Source organism: Triticum urartu, chromosome 5A (assembly GCF_056163025.1).
Source record: "Triticum urartu cultivar PI428250 chromosome 5A, HENAU_Tu73, whole genome shotgun sequence".
Classification (NCBI taxonomy): Eukaryota; Viridiplantae; Streptophyta; class Magnoliopsida; order Poales; family Poaceae; genus Triticum; species Triticum urartu.
Genome location: NC_141877.1, coordinates 20829754 through 20854453, shown reverse-complemented (window position 1 = coordinate 20854453; position 24700 = coordinate 20829754). Strand labels below are relative to the sequence as shown.

Below are 24700 nucleotides of genomic sequence, written 5' to 3'. Positions count from 1 at the left end.
TATTTTAAACCCCCCTGGGCCAGTGCTCCTCTGGGTGTTGGTCCGAACCGAGTAGACTGCGGGGCCACCTCGGGGCAACTTGAGGGTTGGTTTTACTCGTAGGATGTCTCATCTGAGTGTGCCCTGAGAACGAGATATGTGCAGCTCCTATCGGGATTTGTCGGCACATTCGGGCGGTGTTGCTGGTCTTGTTTTAACCTGTCGAAATGTCTTGAAGAACCGAGATACCGAGTCTGATCGGAACGTCTTGGGAGGAGGTCTATTCCTTCGTTGACCGTGAGAGCTTGTCATGGGCCAAGTTGGGACTCCCCTGCAGGGATTGAACTTTCGAAAGCCGTGCCCGCGGTTATGGGCAGATGGGAATTTGTTAATGTCCGGTTGTAGATAACTTGAACCTTAAGTTAATTAAAATGAATCTACCGTGATGGCCTCTTCTCGGCGGAGTCCGGGATGTGGACACGGTGTTCGAGTAATGCTTGCGCAGGTTGTTCTCTAGTTTCTCGCTCGCGCTTTGCCTCCTCTTCTCTCTCTCTCTTTTGCCAATAAGTTAGCCACCATATATGCTAGTCGCTTGCTGCAGCTCCACATATATTTACCTTACCCTTCCTATTAAGCTTAAATTGTTTTGATCGTGAGGGTGCGAGATTGCTGAGTCCCTGTGGCTCATAGATTACTATTACACCAGATGCAGGTCCAGGTGATTCCGCGCCAGGTGACGCGTCCGAGCTCAAGTGGGAGTTCGACGAGGAATCTCAACGTTACTATGTTTCCTTTCCTGATGATCAGTAGTGGTGCCCTGTTGGGGGTGATCGGGACCATGTCGCTTGTTGGGTTATCTTTCATTTTGGCGCCGTAGTCGGGCCATGAGTGTTTGGATGATGTATGTTATTTATGTACTTGATTGACGTGGCGAGTGTAAGCCAACTATGTTATCCCTTTTCATTATCTATATTACATGGGATGTTTGTGATGATTACCTGACTTGCGACATATGAATTCAATGCGATTATGCCTCTAAGTCGTGCCTCGACACGTGGGAGATATAGTCGCATCGAGGATGTTACACTTCTGGCCTAGCACGGTTATGAACACTAGTCGTCAACCCATGCATTCGCACGGGCTAGTCAATAAGTTTTGTGTACTTATTTTTGCATAAATAATACCTATCATGAAAGGAAGAAAGTGAAAGACCTATCCATCCACTTCAACATGAAGCACGTGTAGGGTGTCAGCCATTTTTCTCAGTAGTTCAATTCTAAGTGACCAAATATGATTTGAATAATGTATTTTAACACTTTCGCTATTATTGTATTTTGCTTCCATTAACCTTGCTGCTTTGTATATCCGATATGTATCCAACAAAATAATTATAATTTATTTTTGCTATGTTCATGCTTTTCAGTTTCAAAGTCATTACATACTATAAAATTTTTAAGGAAGAGAACACAGAGAACGAAAAGAGAGAACATTTATTGGAAATCAGTGATTTTGAGGCTTGTATAAACTAATTGTTGAAATATATATGAGGATGATATGCGTACATACAAATTTGGTCGATCCACGACACTATTTCCCGTTGGACCATAGAAGGATGACATATGACATTCAAGAATTTCTGAGGATATAATAACCGTGTTAGCTAAATTAAGTGCATAACAAAACCTAAGATTCTTCGTGGTGTTTGATCAACGTATTTATCTTCTATTGTGTCTCAAGTTAATCATGAGTTATAAGGATAGATACCTTCATATTGTTGGTAGTTGGGTGTTGGGTTTATGTCATCTAATCATGAGCAAATATGTAGAGGCCACTTTGACGGGTTCATGGTATCAACACTAATTTACTGTAGAAATGTCAGCTACTTATTGGTAAGACAGAATGCCAACTACTGGTTAGTCCAGTAGTTATATTAAGCAAAATGTTGTTTCACAAATATCGAAGAACTATATATGAAATATATCATTGTTCTAATTACTGCACAGAGAATATTTAGTACACAAAAAAGGGTATTTCATATGATATTTTCCAAACAGCGAGTTGTTGTTGCGTAACATTTTCAGAGGTGTACCCGAAAGCCAAATACTGCTTGTCAATTAATGTAATCTCTAAGTGCGTTTATAACTTTATGTAGGATCTAAGTGCTATCCATCATATAACCATTTGAGCTAAAGAGTGCCATGGTGTTGATGGTCATCCTCGTCGATACCCTTGGATCGCAGCCGTTTAGTTCATGATGTGTGAACATCTCCTGTGCTAAATCCGTTTTCCTCATAGATAATTTCACAGAATCGATTAGCTTAATTCTTACGTACTATTCCATTAGTCATGTGGGCATGGTTCCGCCCCCTAAGCATCAATGAGCCATGTGTCCTTGCCATGAATATGCAGCAGAAAAACATAACGCATGTGAAGCCGACACATGAAGAACTTCAAATTTGGCAGAAGCACTCACAGGAAAAAGGGTATTTATAGATCAACCCTGAATAGAAAAATGAAATTATTGATAAATATATGGATAAAAACAGTAGTGTCAATGTTGCCATTGTAACCTGATCTCCACGCATCAACGGATGGTAGTGCATGCATTGATATGTGTGTATCGAGACTATAAATTAAAGATGTACTGCTCATGTAGCTAACTTTAGGTTAGCTTTATGTTGATGGTGATGCTACCTAGCCTACATGGATCACCGACGGCAATGTATGGCTCATGCGACCTGATCTCCACGCATCAACGGATGGTAGTGCATGCATTGATATGTTTGTATCGAGACTATAAATTAAAGATGTACTGCTCATGTAGCTAACTTTAGGTTAGCTTTATGTTGATGGTGATGCTACCTAGCCTACATGGATCACCGACGGCAATGTATGGCTCATGCGTTCAGTGCCAGCTGCATGGAGGAAGATTTCTTTATAGTCGAGGTGATATAGGATTGATGTAATGTATTTATGTTAAACGTGAAATCACACACGCGCTTTGACAACAGTACAATATTCACCAATATTTTCATCTGTATATGTACTAATTGGATCTCCTCCAGCCCTATTTTATTTGGTTACATGGCTTGCTTTAAAAATCTTTCATCACCAAAATACTATCTTTATCCTTTTATTAATAGTGCAATTAAAAATTTTGTGTGGTTGACAACTCCACTTTCTACTACTCAGTCACATTAATATATGATGATATTGGGTGGAAACCCTCAATGCCTCCTTTCAGCTCAGCTAAAAATTAAAGAAAAATGTTTTTTGAAGTTCCATAAAAACTGTACATTTAGATGTCTACTCCCTAACTTCAAACATTATTCGAATTTGTTTTGTATGTTACACTGAAAGACCAATAAAATACTTTCTGATCCTACATATATACGTAATGGACATTTACATGTTGCGATAAACAGGAATTTCAGAAACATTAGAGGGATTTGACTTGTTTGGAATAAAAATAAAATTATATCGGAAGAATCTAACAAAGAAAAAGATTTGACAGACAATGTTACCATCTTCTCAAAAATAGCAGTGTCTAAAATACATAGACATGAGTCGTGCATGTAACACGTAATCAGTTTCATCCATAAAATAGCTACAGAGATAAAACTGTCCATCTATTAAAAACAGCGAGTACCTTTCTTGAGTGTGAACCACAGATGATATTAACTCTGGACAAAAGGATGTTGTATTCTTTTTCCAGCCATCGGATATCAACTCTAGCGGCAGTCCTCCAAAAAGTATGGCTTGTCTCTGACCGCCATGTGTCCTTGCCGCTATCTTGTAGAACCCGATAAACATGGTTTAGCTTCGGCGAGGTGGTGCCATCTCAGAATCTGTTGGAAAAAGCTGGAGAAGATCATCAGAGTTAGCTAGCAGCAGTAGTAAAGAGGGAAGGAGCATGCTGGGAGTTGTTCAGCAACAAAGAAAGCCGGCTTTCAGAAAGAGGTTGATCTAGCATCGTACATTTGTAAGTACGCATACGTAACATATGTATTTCTTCCTGCCACTGACGCTTCCAGTGTTGTGTAAATCCAACCTGCTTGATGACATCAATTATTTTACATGTCGGCATCTCGGCAGTCACCACATGCTAAATAGATTTGGCCATGCAGGCTCATGGGCATGTCTGACCTTGTTACAGACTGCTCTCCTCAAAGTCGCTGCTTCAGGTTTTGTTCAAGAAGACATGCTGACATCCTTGTTGATCATGACCTCCGGTAGGCACTGGAAATTGTCCAGACTCATGAAGAGCCCCATTAGAAAGATAATCACCATCAGCATAATAAAGAACATGGAACCCATGTGAACGCCATCCCTAGATAAGTTGTATCATTTGAGTTCATTGCTTCATGCATCTTGATTGGACGGTGCCGCAGTCATTTGGGAGTATCCATCCTAATCGATTTCGCTTAGTGCAGCCACCTGCAGCAGCATATGCCCAACCTAAGTTCTTCCTCCCCCATCAATTCAGCCCCAACCTCATTCGTCGATCGTCATGCCGTCCCACCGTGAGAACAACCCCAACAACATCTTCTAGCCAATCCTCTTCCCAATCTCGTCTTCCTTCGATATCCTCTGCCCCAGATCTTCCCTGTTGACCCTCCTCAAGCAGGGAGAAGCAGGAACACACATATTGTTCTCCAATCTATCACTTGAGCAGTCCAGCCACGCGAGGAGGAGCCAGCTAGCGGCCGCCTCTTGCCTTCACAACGCCATGGTCCTTGTTCCAGCCGATTGGATTCCCTGGATAAGAAAAAGAACGGAGAGGTGGGAGGGCCTAGGTGGCGATGGAGGAAGGCATGGTTGCGCAGGAACACAACAACGAATTGCACGGGATTCGCATTGAGAGGATAATTGCTTAGAGATTGTTTTTTTAAGGGCTTAGAGATTGCTTTTGGTTTTCCTGATTGCTTCGAGAGGATAGGTTATAAGATGGCAGTTTTTTTTCTGTAGAACCAAGGAAAGAGATCGTCAAGTTTTTTGTGTGAGGATTATTTGGGAAGGATCGATCGTGAAGTTGTCTAGGAGAAGTATATGATAGATTGATAGGTACCCTAGATTGGATTTTTATACGATTGCGGTCTATTACCCTAGATTGGTTTTTTATATAGCTGTGCTATGTTGGTTTTTTCTCAAATTGCAAGGATTATATGGGTGAATCCGCACCATTATAACTCGGTCCCATCAGATTAACGGTTGGTATTTTCTAATTAACATGGGAATTTTTTGGAAGTCCAGAATTAGTATAGGTATAGATATAGATAGATAGATAGATAGATATTTCTTTAAGACTCCCATGAACCTCTCAAAGGGGAACATATTGTGTAGAAATACAGGACCCAAAACGTTAATCTCTTCGCATAGGTGAACTAGGACGTGCGTCATGATGTTGAAAAAGGATGGTGGGAACACCAACTCGAAACTGATAAGACATTGCACCAAATCATTCTCTAACCTTGGTATGATTTCTGGATCGATTACCTTCTGAGAGATTGCATTGAGAAATGCACATAGCTTCACAATGGCTAATCGAACGTTTTCCGGTAGAAGCCCCCTCAATGCAACCGGAAGCAGTTACGTCATAATCACGTGGTAGTCATGAGACTTTAGGTTCTGTAACTTTTTCTCTGCCATGTTTATTATTCCCTTTATATTCGACGAGAAGCCAGACGGTACCTTAATACTAAGCAGGCATTCAAAGAAGATTTCCTTCTCTTCTTTGGTAAGAGCGTAGCTTGCATGACCCCGATGTATGCCGTCTTTTCCGTGCATACATTGTTGGTCCTCCCGTGCCTCAGGTGTATCTTTTGTCTTCCATACACGCCCAAGAAGCCAAACAGGGTCGTACAAAGATTCTTCGTCACGTGCATCATGTCGATTGCGGAGCAGACCTCTAGGTCTTTCCAATAGGGCAGATCCCAAAATACAGATTTCTTCTTCCACATGGGTGCGCGTCCGTCAGCGTCATTCGGAACAGGTTGTCCACCAGGACCCTTTCCAAAGACCACCTTCAAATCCTTGACCATATCATGTACATCAGCACCAGTACGGTGGCGAGGCTTCGTCCGGTGATCAGCCTCACCTTTGAAATGCTTGCCTTTCTTTCTTATGGGATGCCTGCTCGGAAGAAATCAACGATGTCCCAAGTACACATTCTTCTTACAATTAGCCAAATATATACTGTCGGTATCGTCCAAACAGTGCGTGCATGCGCGGTATCTCTTGTTTGTCTGTCCTGAAAGGTTACTGAGAGCAGGCCAATCATTGATGGTCACGAACAGCAACGCCTTTAGGTCAAATTCTTCTCCCATGTGCTCATCCCACGCACGTACACCTGTTCCATTCCACAGTTGTAAGAGTTCTTCAACTAATGGCCTTAGGTACACATCAATGTCGTTGCCGGGTTGCTTAGGTCCTTGGATGAGCACTGGCACCATAATGAACTTCCGCTTCATGCACAACCAAGGAGGAAGGTTATACAAACATAGAGTCACAGGCCAGGTGCTATGGTTGCTGCTCTGCTCCCCAAAAGGATTAATGCCATCTGCGCTTAGACCAAACCATACGTTCCTTGCATCATCTGCAAACTCCTTCCTATACTCTCTTTTGATTTTTCTCCACTCCGACCCGTCAGCGGGTACTCTCAACTTTCCGTCTTTCTTACCGTCATCTCTGTGCCATTGCATCGCCTTGGCATGCTCTTTGTTTTGGAACAAACGTTTGAACTGTGGTATTATAGGAGCATACCACATCACCTTGGCAGGAATCTTCTTCCTGGGGCAATCTCCCTCGACATCACCAGGGTCATCGCGACTGATCTTATAGCGCAATGCACTGCATACCGGGCAAGCGTTCAAATCCTCGTACTCACCACGGTAGAGGATGCAATCATTAGGGCATGCATGTATCTTCTGCACCTCTAACCCTAGAGGGCAGACAACCTTCTTTGCTTGGTACGTACTCTCGGGCAATTCGTTGTCCTTTGGAAGCATATCCTTTATCATTACCAGCAACTTTCCAAATCCCTTGTCAGATACACCATTCTCTGCCTTCCATTGCAGCAATTCCAGTGTGGTTCCCAGCTTTTTCTTGTCACCTTCGCAATTCAGGTACAACAATTTTTTTGATCCTCTAACATGCGCTGCAACTTCTTCTTCTCCAAATCACTTGCACAGTTTCTCTTTGCATCGGTAATGGCCCGACCTCGATCATCAACAGGCTCATCTGATGCCTCTTCTTCAGCTTCTTCCTGCATTGCCGGCTCAGCTTCTTCCCGCATTACCGGCTCAGCTTCTTCCCTCATTGTTGTATCATCGTATTCAGGGAACCCATGGCCAGGATAGCTATCGTCGTCCTCTTCTTCTTCATTGTCTTCCATCATAACCCCTCTTTCGCCATGCTTGGTCCAAACATTACAGTGGGGCATGAAACCGGACTCAAACAGGTGGACGTGACTGGTTCTTGACGTAGAGTAATTGCGACCATTCTTACAGCCAGCACATAGACAATGCATAAAACCATCCGCTCGCTTGTTTGCCTCAGCCGCAAGCAGAAAAGTACGCACGCCATTAATGAACTCAGGAGAGCATTGGTCATCGTACATCCATTGCCGGCTCATCTTCAATACACAGCACCAAAAACATCAAATTAATACAATACATAAAGTTCATACATAAAGTTCATACATAAAGAGCATACAACACTTCAATGCAACAAACAAATAACTCTCGATCAAATGCAACAACAAATGCGATCAAGATCGCAACTAAGGTAACAATTGATTCAACAGCATAATGATACCAAGCCTCACTATGAATGGCATATTTTCTAATCCTTCTAATCTTCAAGCGCATTTTCTCCGTCTTAATCTTGTGATCATCCGACAACATCGGCAACATGCAACTCCAATTCCATCTTCTCCCCCTCAATTCTTTTCAATTTTTCCTTCAAATCCTCGTTTTCTCTTTCAACTAAATTTAACCTCTCGACAATAGGGTCGGTTCGAATTTCGGGTTCAACTACCTCCTACATACAAATATCTATGTCAACTTGATGGGCATAATTTGTCATAAACACGAAATGCAATGAATAGTTTTAAAAAAGAATATACCACATCCGAATCATAACCCGGACGAGGGCTGACGGGGACGGATATCAAAACCATGGCACTATGCATAACAAACAACGTATGGGTAAGATAATTATACGAGTAACTATATATCCAAATCACACAAACATCATTTTTTTTATATAAAACTTCATGAACAAGAGGGTCACCACAAGGTGGTGCCGGCGACGGGACGTTGCGAGCGATCGACGGTGGTTATGATGGAGATTTAGAAGGTACTAAGTAAACCACACCTACATATGCAAAACTAAGTGTTATTTTTGACCTCAAATTGCATATAAATCAAATACTAGCACATATACATAATTCCTCCCAAATTATTAAAGTCAAAACTAAATCACTATATAAAGCATTACATGAGCTAATCTAGCAATGAGAGATAAAAGGAAAGAGTTGCTAACCTTTGTGATCATTTGAATGGATGGGGTCCTTCAAATCTTGGGCAAAATGTGTGATGAGCTTGAGAGGAAGAGGTAAAAGAACAGAGGGGAGAGGGGAAAGGGGAAGAACAGAGCGAGCTCGGGTGGACAAAGGGTCTATGTTAGACGACCTTAAGTACCGGTTCGTGATACGACCCGGTACTAAAGGTGCTGGAGGGGCCCGGGACTGACAACATCCTGCCACCACTCACTTTAGTACCGGTTCGTGGCACGAACTGGTGCTAAAGGTTCGCCACGAACCGGTACTAATGACAGCGGCCCGGCTAGCCGTTGGAACCGGCACTAATGTACACATTAGTGCCGGCTCAAATTCAAACCGGCACTAATGTGCTTCACGTTTGACCCTTTTTCTACTAGTGCCACCTCCGTCTCCCACATCGAGCCCCCTCCTTCTCTGCCTCCTTCCACCGGCGGAGCCCCGCCTCCTCCTTCCTCCAGCTCCATCGGGGCCCTGCCCCACCCCGCCTCCTTCCTCCAACATGGCCGGTTCAGGCCAGCGCGCCCCAACTACCAGCGCACCCCGCGGCGATGGCGGGATTCGGCCGCCACTGCCCCCTGGCGAGGCCTCCTCCACCGGATCCGGCGGCCACCGCCCCCCTACGACCACTACCGGAGCTCCTCCGCGCGATCCTCCCCGCCTCCCTCTCCCGCACCTTCCCGGCTTCCCACCACCGCCCTCACCTCCCCTCTAGTGGCCGTGGACGTCGGCGATCGTCAGATCCGGCCTCCACCGTGCCTGTAGCCACTGGATTCATGGATCCCCCACGCGTGTGTTCCCCAGTCAGCCCCACCTCGCCGACCCCGGAGCCCCGTGCCTCTCTTTCACTCCCATCGCTCGATCCAGGCGGCCCCGTGCCCGCGGGAGGAGGCAAGAAGGGATCCCGTCGCGCTGGCCGCCTGGCTCGTCGGAGGAGGAGGTCGAGAATGGGGGGCCCAGGTGGTGCAGCTGCTGTCCGTGCTGCCCATCCCTCACCATCTACCACGTTGGTGGCTGCATCGTGCAGCGCCGTCGTGCTTTATCTTTGTCGCTGCCGTGCAGTACGCACGATGTGATTGTGCAGCTCGCCAGCGTCTTTGGTCCTCCCCAGTACCCCTCTCATCCCCACCCCCTGGTCGCCGGATCCAGTGGTGCAAAATAGCATCGACAGTTCGCGAAGACCCTCATTGCAGTTTGCCAGAATGGTGATTTGTTTTCCTTCGCGTGCGTTTTTGTTCACGGGTCACATTTACATCAAAAAAAGCTAGTGGTCACTGTCTCTTTTTTGGACATGCAGTGCTGTGGGGGTTGCAGTTTTTGCATTTTTTTCAGATTTTTCTTGCAGTCCCATGGGCACCCAGGTGCAGTGCCGTGGGGGGTTGGACATGCAGTGCACCGGCGACCGACTTGCATTTCACCGAAAAAAGTCCCATCTCATTGTAATTTGTATGTGTTTTTGTTGTGGATTCGCCATGTCTCGTAGCCCTGAAATGTATAGAAGAAAACGACAGTACTTTATTTGAAGTGCAGCTCACTTGTTTGATCGCCGCATCTCCGAACAGTCCACTATGTTGCCAAGTGCAGAAAATTTAGAAGAATTTTTTTGAAAAAGGTTGATTTTTGTATGCAGCTCGCCCTATTGTTGGGACTTTATTTGTATGTGTTCAGAAATTGCTGATTGGAGTATCTGCATATGCAGTGCAGACGCTGCTTTTGTGTTTGTGGATTTTTTGTATAAAGATTATAGGGACTCATTTGATTGCAGCGAAACATGGTGTTGTTCAGACATGAGCACGCAGTTTCAACCATGTGGACATGCAGTGCAACCATTTTTCAGTGTTTGATGATTTTATGAATAAAAGTTATATGGACTCGTTTGAAAGTTGTTTACCAAAGAAGTTCATTTTGAATTGTGTTGCGGCTCATTTCCCTTGACCATGCGGTTCGCTTCTTTGCACGTGTACAGCTCGCCAATGTGGAAACCCAAAACTTCAACCAGAAAAAAGAAAGAAGGAAATGAAGTGCAAAGATGTGTTAAATGAAAAATGGTAGAGAAACGACAAAAAAGTAATGCCGTTCACTTGAGCATTTGATGCAGTGCGGTTTCCTAACTGAAGCAGTGCGGTCGGGTGTCTGATGTTGTTCATCTTGTAAGTGACCATTTAATGCAGTGTGGTTTTCTAACTGAAGCAGTGCGGTCAGGTGTATGATGTTGTTCATCTTATAAGTGCAAAGAAGAGATGTTACCAAAACGACAAATAAAGTAATGCGGTTTACTTCTCCATAATTTTGTGGTTCACTTACGGCCCGATGTGAAGTCCCGTCCACTTCCTTGCATGAGAAAATTTACGTGTAAATAAAAAAAAATCAAGTAGTTCCCTTGCCCATCTAATGGGGTGCGGTTTCCTGTTTGAAGCAGTGCGTTTTTCTATCTGATGCAGTTTCCTTCGTCGATTTTCGGTATTGTTGGCAAACTCAAGAATCTTAACTAGCTTCTTTTCGTAAGTCAAATCACTGTCCAACTGAATCGCCTCCAAGGGTACTGTATCCCTTAACGGTATATCGGCCATCTCAGCATGGCACCTCTTCATCTCTGAAACGTGCAACACATCATGAACTCCTGACAATGCCTCGGGTAATTCCAACTTGTAGGCAACTTCCCCCATCCGTTCCAAAAAATGATATGGTCCTACAAATCTCGGAGCTAACTTTCCCTTAAATCCAAAACGTTTCACTCCTCGCAAGGGCGATACTCGCAGATATGCTCTATCTCCAATTTCGTGAGTTACCTCCTTGCGTTTTGAGTCTGCATAACTCTTCTACCTGGACTGAGCAATCTTCAGTCTATCGCGAATCAATTTAACCTTTTCCTCAGACTCCTTAATCATTTCTGGTCCAAACAATTGTCGGTCTACTACCTCATCCCACATCAACGGTGTTCTGCACCTTCGTCCATACAGGGCTTCAAACGGTACCATCTTCAAACTGGCTTGGTAGCTATTGTTGTATGAGAACTCCGCGTAAGGCAAATTGTCATCCCAACTAAATCCATAATCTAGCGCACAGGCTCTCAACATGTCCTCCAGAATTTGGTTGACTCTCTCGGTCTGCCCATCTGTCTGCGGGTGAAATGCTGTACTGAACTCCAATCTCGTTCCCAAAGTCTGGTGTAACTGATGCCAAAACTTTGAAGTAAACTGTGTTCCTCTGTCTGATACGATGGTCCTCGGAACTCCATGTAGACATACGATCCGTGACATGTATATCTTGGCCAACTTTGCACTGGTATAAGTGGTTTTCACTGGGATGAAGTGAGACACTTTGGTCAAGCGATCAACTACTACCCATATGGAATCATATCCTGCTTTGGTCCTGGGCAATCCGGTGATAAAGTCCATGCCCAGTTTATCCCACTTCCATTCGGGTATCGGCATAGGCTATAACAGTCCTTCTGGCTTCTGATGCTCTGCTTTCACTCTTTGACATACATCACATACAGCTACGTACTCAGCAATATCCTTCTTCATACCAGTCCACTAGAAACGTTCCTTCAAATCCAGTTACATTTTGGTGTTTCCGGGGTGTATCGAGTAGGGTGAGTCATGAACCTCTTGAAGTATTAACTTCCTGATTTCCTGGTTATTGGGCACATAAACTCGGTCTTCAAACCATAAGGTATCGTGCTCATCCTCACAAAAACCTTTTGCCTTTCCTTTGCCCATTTTCTCCTTTATCTCGGCAATCTCCTTGTCATCCTTCTGAGCCTCCCGAATCTTGTCCAGCAACATCGACTGGACCTCCATTGTTGCAACGAATCCTCTAGGAACTATCTCTAACCGAAGTTCCATGATGTCCTCTACTAACTCCTTCGGCAGTCCCTTACTTTCAAGGATATTAGCATAACTCTTCCGGCTCAAAGCGTCTGCTACGACATTGGCCTTTCCTGGATGATAGTGTAGCTTCATGTCATAATCCTTTATAAGCTACAACCATCTCCTCTGTCTAAGGTTCAGTTCCTTTTGGGTGAAAATGTACTTCAAACTCTTATGATCCGTGTACACATCACAATGGTTTCCTATGAGATAATGTCTCCAGGTCTTCAATGCATGCACTATGGCTGCTAACTCCAAATCATGCGTGGCATAGTTCAACTCATGAGGTTTTAGTTGTCGTGAGGCATACGAAACAACTCTTCCATCCTGCATAAGCACACATCCAAGTCCTAAGCGAGAGGCGTCGCAATACACTTGGAACTCCATATGTATATCTGGCAATGTTAGCACTTGCGTAGTAGTTAAACATTTCTTCAACTCCTGGAAACTTGCCTCGCAATCGTCTGTCCATTTAAACTTAGTATCCTTCTTCGATAGTTCATTAATTGGTTTCGCAATCTTGGAAAAGTTCTCAATGAATCTCCGATAGTACCCTGCGAGTCCAAGAAAGCTGCGGATCTCGCTAACTGAGGTGGGTGCCAACCATTCAGTGACTGACTGTACCTTGCTGGGGTCTACTGCGATACCTTCTCCTGATATAACATGTCCAGGGAATCCGACTTCCTTCAACCAAAATTCGCATTTGCTAAACTTGGCATACAACTGGTGTTCCCTGAGTTTCACGAGAACTAACCGCAAATGCTCTTTATGCTCCTCTTCATTCTTCGAGTATACCATAATATCATCAATAAACACCACAAAAAACTTGTCCAAATATTCCATGAACACCTTGTTCATCATGCTCATGAAATAGGCAGGGGCGTTAGTCAGTCCAAACGACATGACCGTATACTCGTATAATCCATACCGCGTGGTGAACGCTGTCTTTGGTATATTCTTCTCTCGAATCTTCAACTGATAGTATCCGGATCGCAGATTGATCTTCGAGAACACTTTAGCTCCTTGCAGCTGATCAAACAAATCGTTGATCATCAGCAGTGGGTACTTGTTCTTGATTGTCACTTCATTCAAGGCTCGATAATCAACAACCATCCTTAGGGATTTATCCTTCTTCTCAACCAAGAGCACTGGGGCTCCCCAAGGTGATGAACTTCTTCGAATGTACCCTTTCTCCAATAACACCTTGATTAGTTTCTTAATTTCCTCCAGATCATTCATGGGAATCCGATAGGGTCTCTTGGATATTGGCCCGGTACCTGGCAATAGCTCTATCAAAAACTCAATGTCTCTATCCGGTGGCATGCCTGGTAACTCCTTTGGAAAAACATCTGGGTAATCCTTCACTACAGGCACTTCCTCCTGAACAATTCCCCTGAGGGTATTCACTTGGCTCCTCCTAGGCACATGCCTAGATACATACTTAATCCTTTTCCCCTCCGGGATGGTGAGGTAAATCGATTTACTACTATAGTCAATGCTTCCTCCATACTTTGACATCCAGTCCATACCTAATATCACATCCAATCCTTGTGACTCCAAGATAATTAGGTCGGACAGAAAGACATGGGTGCCAATGGTTACGGGTATCTGGTCGCACCATCGGCTGGCCATGTATTCTGCTCCAGGTGAGCTTACTAACAGAGGGGTCCAAATGGTTTGGGTTGGTAGTTTCAACTTATCCACGAATCCCCTTGATATGTATGAATGCGATGCACCAGTATCGAAAAGAATAAGAGCGGTAAATGACTTAACCAAAAACATACCTATTACCGCATCCGGCTGCTCTTCAACCTCCTCCACGTTAACGTGGTTCACTTGTCCTTTGTTGAATGGATTAGGCTTCATCCCAGCGCTCCCATTTCCGTTTCCGTTCTTTCCTTCAGGGCACTCCGTGGCTTAATGTCCAGTCTACCCGCACTTGAAGCAAGTAACGTGACTTAAGTCCCTTTTGGCGGGTGTGGCTGGATTGGGGCGGTTCTGATTATTGTTGGCTCCGTTCCCATTCCCATTCTTAGAACCGTTGTGGTTATGCGATCCTCCTCCAGTGTGGTTGTGACCTCCATGGTTATGAACAAGTCCTCTCGAGTTCGGGGTTAGGCGAGGCTTCTGCTGAGCTCCTGAGTTATACTCCCTTGTCCATACTTCCTCTTGCGGCTCTCAATCTGCTGCTGCTTCTCTTCAATCATAAGAGCCTTATCTACCAACTCCTGGTAGTTGTTGAAGGTTGCTACCATCAACTGCATTCTCATCTCATCATTCAGCCCTTCCATAAACTTCTCCTGCTTCGCGGCATCCGTGGCCACATCATCAGGGGCATAGCGTGATAACTTGCTAAAATCATCCGCGTACTGAGCCACAGTACGGTTCCCCTGGCGTAGGTTGCGGAACTCCCGCTTCTTCATTTGCATAGCTCCAATTGAGACATGGGCTGTGCGGAAAGCTTGCTGAAACGTGTCCCAAGTGATATTGGCTATAGGAAAGGTGGCTGTGTAATTCTCCCACCATGAGGCTGCAGGTCCATCCAATTGGTGTGCGGCAAAGCGCACTCTTTCAGCATCTGTGCAACCTGCGGTGGTCAACTCCCTTCCAATTCGGCGTAGCCAATCATCAGCAACTATAGGCTCGGTGCTACTGGAAAACACCATTGGCTGTAACCTTAGAAAATGGGCTAGGTTGTCCACTGGCGGCGGGTTGTTGTTGTTGTTGTTATTGTTGTTGTTGTTGCCCTGGTTCTGAACTAGCAATTGCATCAAGGCATTCTGCTGCTGGATCAACTGGGTGAGCTCTGGTGGGAAAGCAAAACCGGTGTCATGTCTCGGAGGCATCTGATGGGTTTAGATGGAAGAGATCAGAATAGAAAAAGGGGTCTAATCAGAAAGCACTACCCATATGCACATGAGACAAACACAAACATTTCACTCAATCAATCAATCAAGGGCATACAACGGTCTAGGACTATCGCAAAGTGCTCATCTACTACTAATTACATGGGGGGAATACTGCTAATATTTGGTGGTCATCTAGAAATTTTGATCGGTGGAAGACTCCATGATGTCTACTCTAGCTTCGTCTTCGAAGTCATCATCACTAGGGTTGGAATCGGTGTCGTCGATGATGATGTTGTTGTCCGGGCAAGTGGGATCATCGTCTTCTTCTCCCGGCGCCGGTCCTCCCATGAATACTCCGATCTTCTTAACCAGGTTGTCATTCTTCTCCAGTAGTGTCTTGATTTCCTCCTCATATCCATCGTGTGTCAACTTGAGTTCTTCCTCCAGTTCGATGATCCTAGTCTTCGCCTTCTTCAAGTCCATCATGTCCGCGCACATCTGGTTCTCCTGGCGTCGAATGTGCTGGTTTAACTCCTGGATGAAAGCTGCAATGGATCTATCCTTCTTGGTGCTGATTACTTCCCATTGCTCGTCTCGGCGCCCACATATTTGGTAGATAGTGTCCTTGAGTTCCCTGTGGTAGACTTCTCCAATGCGTCCCATGGTAATGTGGGCTGCCATGCTCTTGCCTAGGCTCCAAGTGGGTGCTTCGAAAGAAAATTCTATGGGTTTAGAAGTTGGCGAGAAAGTCCTTCCTGGAACTTGTAATTGAATCATCCAGCGCTCCTCTTCAGGTAAAGTGGCGTTGTACATCCCGGTGAAGCTTGGTATTCCAATGTTCAAGTACCTAGTGACTTCCTTTAGGTGGCGTCCAAATGGTGTGTCTTCATCCGGTTGTGCAAACTTGTTCTTCATCTCCGCCATCCTAAAGAGTAGAAAGTGGAGAGGAGTCAGAAATGAGTAGAGAAGTCTGGCCTATGGTTTATCTTAGTGGTCGTGTCCTACACTCAGCGTAAAAAAAACTCAAATGGCGAAAGAAATAAGATCCGTTTAATAATCTGGACCTAGGTAAAATTTTACAGTATCAAAAACTTGTTCAAGTTGATTAAGCAGAAAGAGGAACTCAAGACGAAGATCTAGGTGCTTGAATCGCCTGATTCTGACTAACGAGCGAAAAGATAAACAGAAACTACAATCGGATCAGAAATCACGATCGAGAATAATCGCAGATAAATTCGATAAAAGAAAACTGACGAACAGACGTACCAACGAAAGTTCGTTAGCTGTAACTAACGGGTGAAAACCGTTCGTTAGAACGAACGTACGGACGAACATACGCTAAACAGGAAAACTGAAAAAAACCGGTGATCCGAAAAAAACGAATCTAGGGTTTTCTAAAAAAACTGAATGGTTCAAAAAAAAAACCAACGGCTCGGATTCCGCCGCGGTACCTCCGGCGAGGGGCTCCGGCTAGGCGGGGGCTGCGGGGCGGTGGCTTGTGGGGCGACGGCGGCGCGAGGCGCGACAAGCAGCGGCGGCGGCAAGCGCGGGCGGCGGCGGCGGCTGCGGGGCGGCGGGGTTGGCGGCGGTGGTGGTCTGGTGTTGGGGCTCAGGGGGCGCGTATATAAAGGGGCGGGGGCGGCGTCTTGGAGGAGGGGGCAAGGCGCGGCGGAGGCGGAGTCCGACTCGGACTCCGGTCCGAGCGGTGGCGGTGGCGCGCACGCGCAGGAGGCGGCGACGGCTAGCGTCAGCTTGGCTCGGCTGGGCCTTAGGCCTAGTCGGGCAAGGAAACTTTTTTTTAATAATTTCACTGATAGAAATAAAATATTAGAAAAATAAATAAAAACTAAAAATGCCAAAAATAAATTTTCACCGTCTTAATAAAATATAGAACGAGATGAACATTTTCTTGGCCCTAAAATGCAATTTTGAAAACGTGCAATTTTTCTAATGCAAACAAAATTGCAATAAAATCCAAATAAAACAAATATTTGATTTTAATATTTTTCTCCAATATTTCAATTATCTTGGAGAAGTCATATTATCTCCTCTCATATATTTTTAATATGAAATATTTTCGGAGAGAAAAATAATTAAAACCAAAATCCTTGTGTCAAAATTTGATAAAATCAAATTTGAAAACCGGGAAAATCCCCAACTCTCTCCGAGGGTCCTTGAGTTTCTTAGGATTTCGAGGATTGCGAGACGAAATGCATATAAAATATGATATGCAAGAATGATCTACGTATAACATTCCAAATTGAAAATTTGGGATGTTACATACTCCTTCTGTTCCATTTTACTTTGCACATTGTGAAAGTGCATACTTTTTTGTATAAGATTGGTCAAAGTAGAGATACTTTGACTGCAGACAAAACTTATATGCAGACTAGAAAGGACTGGAGGGAGTACATGTGAAACTGCTGGAAACGAGCTGATCATCCTGGGAATAATGCTAGTACGTATTGTTTTGCATGTTCATCCAATGCCAGTGATACAGGAATTTGAACTAATCGAAATAAATTCATTCATACACGGTCGGATTTCATATAAACATGCCGGGTTTCATTACATTTCATACATTCTTCAACTAAAAAGGGGTGCGCTGGAGGTATAATTAATTAACCGAAGCTACCCACCTGTGTCCCGCTGAGCTTAACAGAAGCTTCTGTGACTTAACTGCAGGTGCAGGTGCGTAACTAACATGTGGCCTGTTGGGCCCACGTGTCAGTCAGCCAACTTCACCGGCAGTTAAGTAGAAGCAGCGTTCTTCTCCTGCGCAGCTCTCCGACTACACGTCGCCGCCAAGAAGCTAACCGACTGTCAATGGTCAACCTGCCTAGCTTGGCTTCAACAGGAGGGTAGCAGCGGTGGCCTTACTTGGACCCGAGCGGCGGCGACCTACCGTGTTCTACTCTTCCTCATTTTCTGTGTGGCGTGGCCTCGTTGGCAGCGGGGCGGGGCCTCTATGGAGCCGGCGATGTCCTCTGTCTCGTTGCCGGCGGGTGGCGCCTCAGCGGAGCGGTGAAAATCCTCCCCCACGTTGCTGACAGGGTGGGGCCTCGGCTGAGCCGACGATGTCCTCTGCCTCGTTGTTGGTAGGGCGGGGCCTCAACGGAGCCGGCGATGTCCTCTGCCTCGTTGTTGGCGCTGCGGGGCCTCGGCGAAGCAGGGCCTTGTCGATGCCAGCAGAGTGGGGACTCGTCGGAGCCGGCGGTGTCCTCTGCCTCGTTGTTGGCACCGCGGGGCCTCGACGACGCCAGCGGAGCGAGGATTTGTCGGAGCCGGCATTGTCCTCTGCCTCGTCCTCGGTCTCGCCAAACAGCACCTCGCCTGCTTCATCGCCCTCTTTGCTAGCCTCTTTATAGGCGGCCGCAGCCTTCGCCACCTGCATGCGGTACCGCCAGCGCTCGAGGCGGCCCTTGCGGGCGGAGCGGTACGAGTCGAGCAGCGCCTCCTGCTCCGCCCGCTCCGCGGCGATCTGCTCCTCCGCCCGCAGATGCTCCTGGAGGAGATGGTGGTTGTAGGCGGCGTCGGCCTGCGCCTCCCGGAACTGCTCCTCATGCATCTGACTCACTCTGTCCATATATTGCGCACGGGCCTCGCCGATGGTCATGGTGCAATGCACCGGCGAGGATGGCGCGAAGGAGGGGGTTGGCGCCAGATCGTCGACTACCATGTTCTCCATTGGGACGTCGTCGCCCACCGGCTGCCTGCCGGCCAGCCGGTCTGCAGCAATGGCTGCCATCTCCTTGTGGTCCGTCGTCTGCCCGTCCTGAAGAGCGTTGGAGCACGAGGAAGCCATGGTGGGCAGTAGTGGTGTGGACAGGAGAAAGGGAACGAATGCGGATGACTGCGGCTATGGCCGACGCAGCAGTTTATATAGCAATGGTGGGCGGGCGGAGGGACGGACGTTTGGCGCCGGAGTAGCCGCCTCGGCAACCGTGTATCATTAATGTGGGCGGAAGATGGACGGACGGACGACGCTTTTGTCGTTTGAAGGCGGAGCAATCGCCTGCACCAGGAAGCAGGGCGGTCGGTGCTGGCTGTTTCGGGCGGAAAGCGCGCGCGGGCTAGGAGATAACTTTACTTGGAGAGGATGATAATGGGGACCCACCAAGTCCATAGCCTCATGTACGCAATTGCCTCCTTATTATATATATATTTTGCTTCCTCCTGGTTTCCTGACATCACGGTCCCATACCATTGTCAACCTATGTAATACTTCCTCCTTTCCGGTTTATAGGGCTTATCTCAAAATTTTAGTTTTTCCATTTTATAAGGCTCAATTTGGTTGTTCCCCATCACATGTTCAGACTTCAAGGTGCATTAAATCATTGCATGCAAGTATTAAGAGAAAACTGACCAATGCATGCACGCAAGACTTCAGGGTGCACTAAAACGAGAGAATTGCACAAGAAGCGACAGCTGGGACCAAGCAGCTCGAGCAGTATTTGTGTTTTTGAGGTGTGAGCACTGCAGAGTTTTTCGATGTTTAGCCTAGATATTAATTTTTCTCCTCTGAACAATAACGACAACATCGCAGTAGGTATTAACTGGGCGGGCTGTGGCCCGTCTAGCCCAGGCCAGATATCCAGCCCAGATATTATTTTTTTCAAGCTGAAAATGGCTAGCCCAGCTATACTTTTTTTAGGAATACCCAGGCAAGGTCAAGTTGTTATTCTCCGCCCCGCTGAGCTGCAAATCTTTCCTAGGAGGGATGCACTAGGCTTAAGAAGAAAATGGGCTTTAAGAAATAATAAATGGGATGCCATTATAAAAACTGGGCAGTAACTATAAAAAAATGCACCAAACACATGATTACTTTATAAAATATTATTTTTGGATATTTAAAATTTTAATTTCATTAATTGTTGCGAGCAATGTTTCGTTGGATTTTTACGTAATATAAATTTATATTGAAATTGTATTTAATCTGACTAGAAATTTCGGGACAAAAATATTTTAGATCCCATCAAAATGTGTGAAATTTTATTGAATTCTGTTTTGAATGGTTGGTTGAAATGGGCTGTACTTTTAACAAACTGTAAATGGGCTGTAGTAAATTCCATTAGAATTCAAAAATGGGCTACACATTCTTACAAATCTCAAATGGGCTATAAGTTCTCTGCCACACACTTCTGGCCTTACTAAATTGACGCGTCCCTAAAAAAACAGAGTTGACGCGTATGCAAGACTTTTTCAACTTATAGTCAACACACGGTTCTAGCAGCAGTGGCCCTTGGATGTCCATCCAATGGATGCCGTGCTTCTTCTTCAATCTTGGGTATTCTAGCTTCACCCGCCCAAAAAATGATTCCTCCCCCTAACATCTGAGGCGTACTGTTTCGGAAGCTGACCTGTGGGCCTGCTAAGTTGATTTACCAAGGGCTTTGTCAACTTAGTCAATATAAACGATTCTAGCTGCAGTGACCGTACGATGTCTATCCAACGTCCGTCGTGCTTCTTCAACCTCTGGTCTTCTTGCTCCAGCCGCCCAAAGCAGCGCTGGTCGTGCCGCCTGCTCCTGCCTCCCGTGGCCGGATGTGCTGCCGCAGAGGCCTCACCACCCCCTACTACTCCAATCGCTGGCCAGGCCATCCTTCCACTCACCCACACCCCCTGTTATTCTGCGGTGACAGCAGCGCAGCCGAACCAGTGAACCCTCGTACTCCTCTCCGCGTGTGCATCCACTGCCGCGTCTTCCCCGGCTCCGCGTTGTCCCCTTCCTAAGCCTCGCCGTCGTCCACCGCCATGGTGCTCTCGGCGCGGCCTGGTCAACGTGGTCAAAGAACGACTTCCATCGGACGTGGACTGTACGTGGAGAGGCTGACAGCTGGGTCCACGACAGCCGCAAGCAAGTGCCTCCTTATTACACGCAAAATAATTATTCCTCCACCTAACAGCCTGGACCCACCGGACGGGCCACCGTATTTCGCGAAAAAAATGATTCGCCCCCTAACTGCTGGGACACACGAGCTACATCTTCGCACGCAAGGAAGTGCGTCCGAAAAAACGATTCGCCCCCCTGACTGCTGGGACCCACCACCTACATCTTCGCACTCAAGGAAGTGCGTCCGAAAAAAAACGATTAGCCCCCCGACTGCTGGGACCCACCAGCTAGACCTTCACACGCAAGGAAGTGCATCCTGGCAAAAAAAAACGATTCTCCCCCTGACTGCTGGGACCCAGTAGCTACACCTTCGCACGCAAGGTAGTACGTTCGGGCAAAAAAGAAACGATTCGCCCCCTGACTGCTGGGACCCACCAGCTACATCTTCGCAGGCAACGAAGTGCCTGACAGTCGGGACCCACCTGGTCGAAGCATACGTAGCTTTGTCATTCTGGTCGTGAACGTGTACGTACATACTGGTCGATGTAGAGGTGCGCACGTGTCATAGTAGAGGCGCGCACGTAGCATGTACACGTACTTACATCGGCCAGGGTGCAAGAAAGAAAATACGGCCACGTATGTGTACGTACGGGTAGGGTCTCGAACGCCTACTCGCGCATACGTACGGCCAGGGCTCGTGTACATGGCTGGGTCGGAACGGAGAAACAGCGTCGTCGTCGTGTTCATGGGGAGGCAACGGAATGCGTCGTGTTCATGGGGAGGCAACGGAATGCGTCATGTTCATGGGGAGGCAACGGAATGTGTTGTGTTCATTGGGAGGCAACGTAATGCGTCATGTTCATCGGGAGGCAACGGAACGCGTGGTAGCCAACCGGCTGGGTCGGAACGCAATGCGTGGTCGTGTTCATCGGGAGGGCTTGGATGGAACAGGCGATGGAAACGAGGCCTGGCGTACCGTAGAATGAAGGAAACAGACCTCGTACGGTCGAAACGGGGGTCCTGTTGATCGGGAGGGGGGTGGCGTACCGCAAAACGGAGGAAACAGACCTCCTATGGTCGAAACGGGGGTCCTGTTGATCGGGAGGGGTGTGGCGTACCACAAAACAGACGAAACGGACCTCCTACGGTCGAAACGGGGGTCCTGTTTATCGGGAGGGGTGTGGCGTACCGCAAAACAGGACTCCACGGGATACTGTTCATCTCCACCGTCGACATCCTCCAGCCTCCACGGGCTACCGTCGACCTTCTCCAGCCTCCACGGGCTCCTGTTCATCCAGCCTCCACCGCGCGCTACTCCACCGGCTACTGTTCAACCTCCCCTCCACCGTCTACTAATAATCTGGCCCTCCACACCACGGGGTCCTGTTCAACCTGCCCTCCACGGGCACCCCTCCACCATCTACTATTCATCCAGCCCTCCACCACACCACGGGGTCCTGTTCATCCAGAGGCAACGCCACCGCTCACTTTTTATCCAACCCCCCCCCCCCCCCCGCGCGCAACGCTCACTGTTTATCCAATCGATCGGCTTCAGTTAGCAGCAGTAGTGAAGAAATTGCTCGATTGAGTTCAGTTAACAGCCATCGATCGATCGCTCGGGTTCAGTAACGCGTAGCCTGCAGTGCAATCGCTCGGGTTCAGTTAGAGCTCAACGCCTCGCTTGGGTTCAGTTAGAGCCAACGCCTCGCACACACGTGCATACGTGTATGAGAGAAACGCGCATCGCTCGGCCCCCGACCTCCCACCGTAACCGGGAACTCCCCGAAATTTTCCTCCCCCTCGCTTCTACCATGGTTTTTTCCGTCATGGACGGCCCAAAGAATGTCATGCAGCTGCGTCTCCGGCCCGCCCAGGACGAAAAGCCCATTTTCTGTCATAGAAGTACGAGCCCACCACATCTATGATGATACCGGGTTTTGTCACGATTATCATCATAGAAGTGTCATATGTATGACAGAAGTTTTTTTCGTTTGGCCCAAAATGTCACGGATGTGTCTTTTTTTTGTAGTGTAGGCTCCGGGGAATAATCTGTGTGCATACTACGTTTGCGAGAACATTCGCATGATGGCGTCCAAAAGGAGCAAATATCAAAGACATGAATGGGTACGTTTGCCAAAACACTATTCACAATATTTACATCATTATCGATATCTAGTCACACAACTAATACACATGCATATTGATCTCCTTCTTAACAGTTCAAAGAGGTGCGGGAGAAGCTCCTACCAACGGAGCGCATACTAGCACTTCAAGAGGAAATAGCGGGATTTTTGCTCGACTAGGTCATAGATCCCAAAGGAGAATACTATTACCCGCTACCGCCCCCATGAACCACTTGTCATATTGCTCCGAATGCACCAAGGCAACATGTAGGAGAAATTATATATATATATATATATATATATACACACACATGTGTATGTGTGAATAATTAATGGTGGTTGTGAGACATTATATATATATAGGGTGGGTCTATTATAATAACAACCCTTAAGACCTTATTCTAATAACACTTCCTCTTATTCTGCTAACACCGAAGAAACTATACTCTACCCACCCCGACCCGCACTACAGACCCAAAACGAGGCGAACTGCACACAAAAAAACCCACATCCACTTCTTCACATCTCGCTGCCCCACGACATCCTCTTCCCCACACTAGTGCAGAACCGGGCAATAGCACCGGTTTGTAAGGCCCTTTAGTGCCGGTTTGGTAACCGGCGCTAAAATGTAGGCACTAAAGGCCCCCCCTTTAGTACCGGTTCAGCACGAACCGGTGCTAAAGGGCAACACGTGGCACGAGACAGCTTCGGGGGTAGGGAGCCCTTTAGTACCGGTTGGTGTCACCAACCGGTATTAAAATGTTAGGGGTGTTTTGGGTTTATGATTTCTTTTTCATTTAATTTTGTGTTTTCCATTTAATTCTTTTTCGTTTGCTGGTATTTTACGATACTACATATTGTACACGTTATGCATATATATAAATAGAATTTCTAATAGAACCAATCATAATATATATATATATCATCGAATGTCTCACAACCACCATTAATTAATTAATTCACACATATATACACACATGTATATATATATATATATACAATTTCTCCTAATTGGTGCCTTCGGAGCCAGTGGCATTAGCCTAGCTAATTGGTGCCTTCGGAGCACGATAACAATTGGAAGTGGTTCATGGGGGCGGTAGCGGGTAATAGTATTCTCCTTTGGGATCTATGACCTGGTCGAGCAAAAATCCCGCTATTTCCTCTTGAATTGCTTCTATGCGGTCCTCTGTTAGGAGCTTCTCCCGCACATCTTTCAACTGTTAAGAAGGAGATCAATATGCATGTGTATTAGTTGTGTGACTAGATATCGGTAATGGTGTAAAAATTGTGAATAGAGTTCTGACAAACGTACCCACTCCTGTCTTTGAGATCTGCTCCTTTCGGACGCCATCATGCGAATGTTCTCGCAAACGTAGTATGCACACAGATTATTCCCCGGTGCCTACTTCAGGGCCTTTACGAGAATGGAATTTGTTCAGATAATAATTAATCAAGCATGATAATTAAAGAGATGGCAACTAGCT

The 24700-nt window shown here is 46.4% G+C and overlaps 1 protein-coding gene across 1 annotated transcript; it reads right to left on the bottom strand.

The window, feature by feature from the left end:
- Positions 1–15452: 15452 nt before the first annotated feature.
- Positions 15453–16184, bottom strand: LOC147967607 (uncharacterized). Its single transcript, XM_087522861.1, has one exon. It carries the CDS (start codon positions 16182–16184, stop codon positions 15453–15455), a length of 732 nt encoding a protein of 243 aa, XP_087378987.1.
- Between the last annotated feature and the right edge of the window lie 8516 nt (positions 16185–24700).

What these genes read in the sequence shown, in the direction of transcription:
- LOC147967607 (XM_087522861.1), bottom strand. Translation starts at nt 16,184, where the DNA reads ATGGCGGAGATGAAGAACAAGTTTGCACAACCGGATGAAGACACACCA.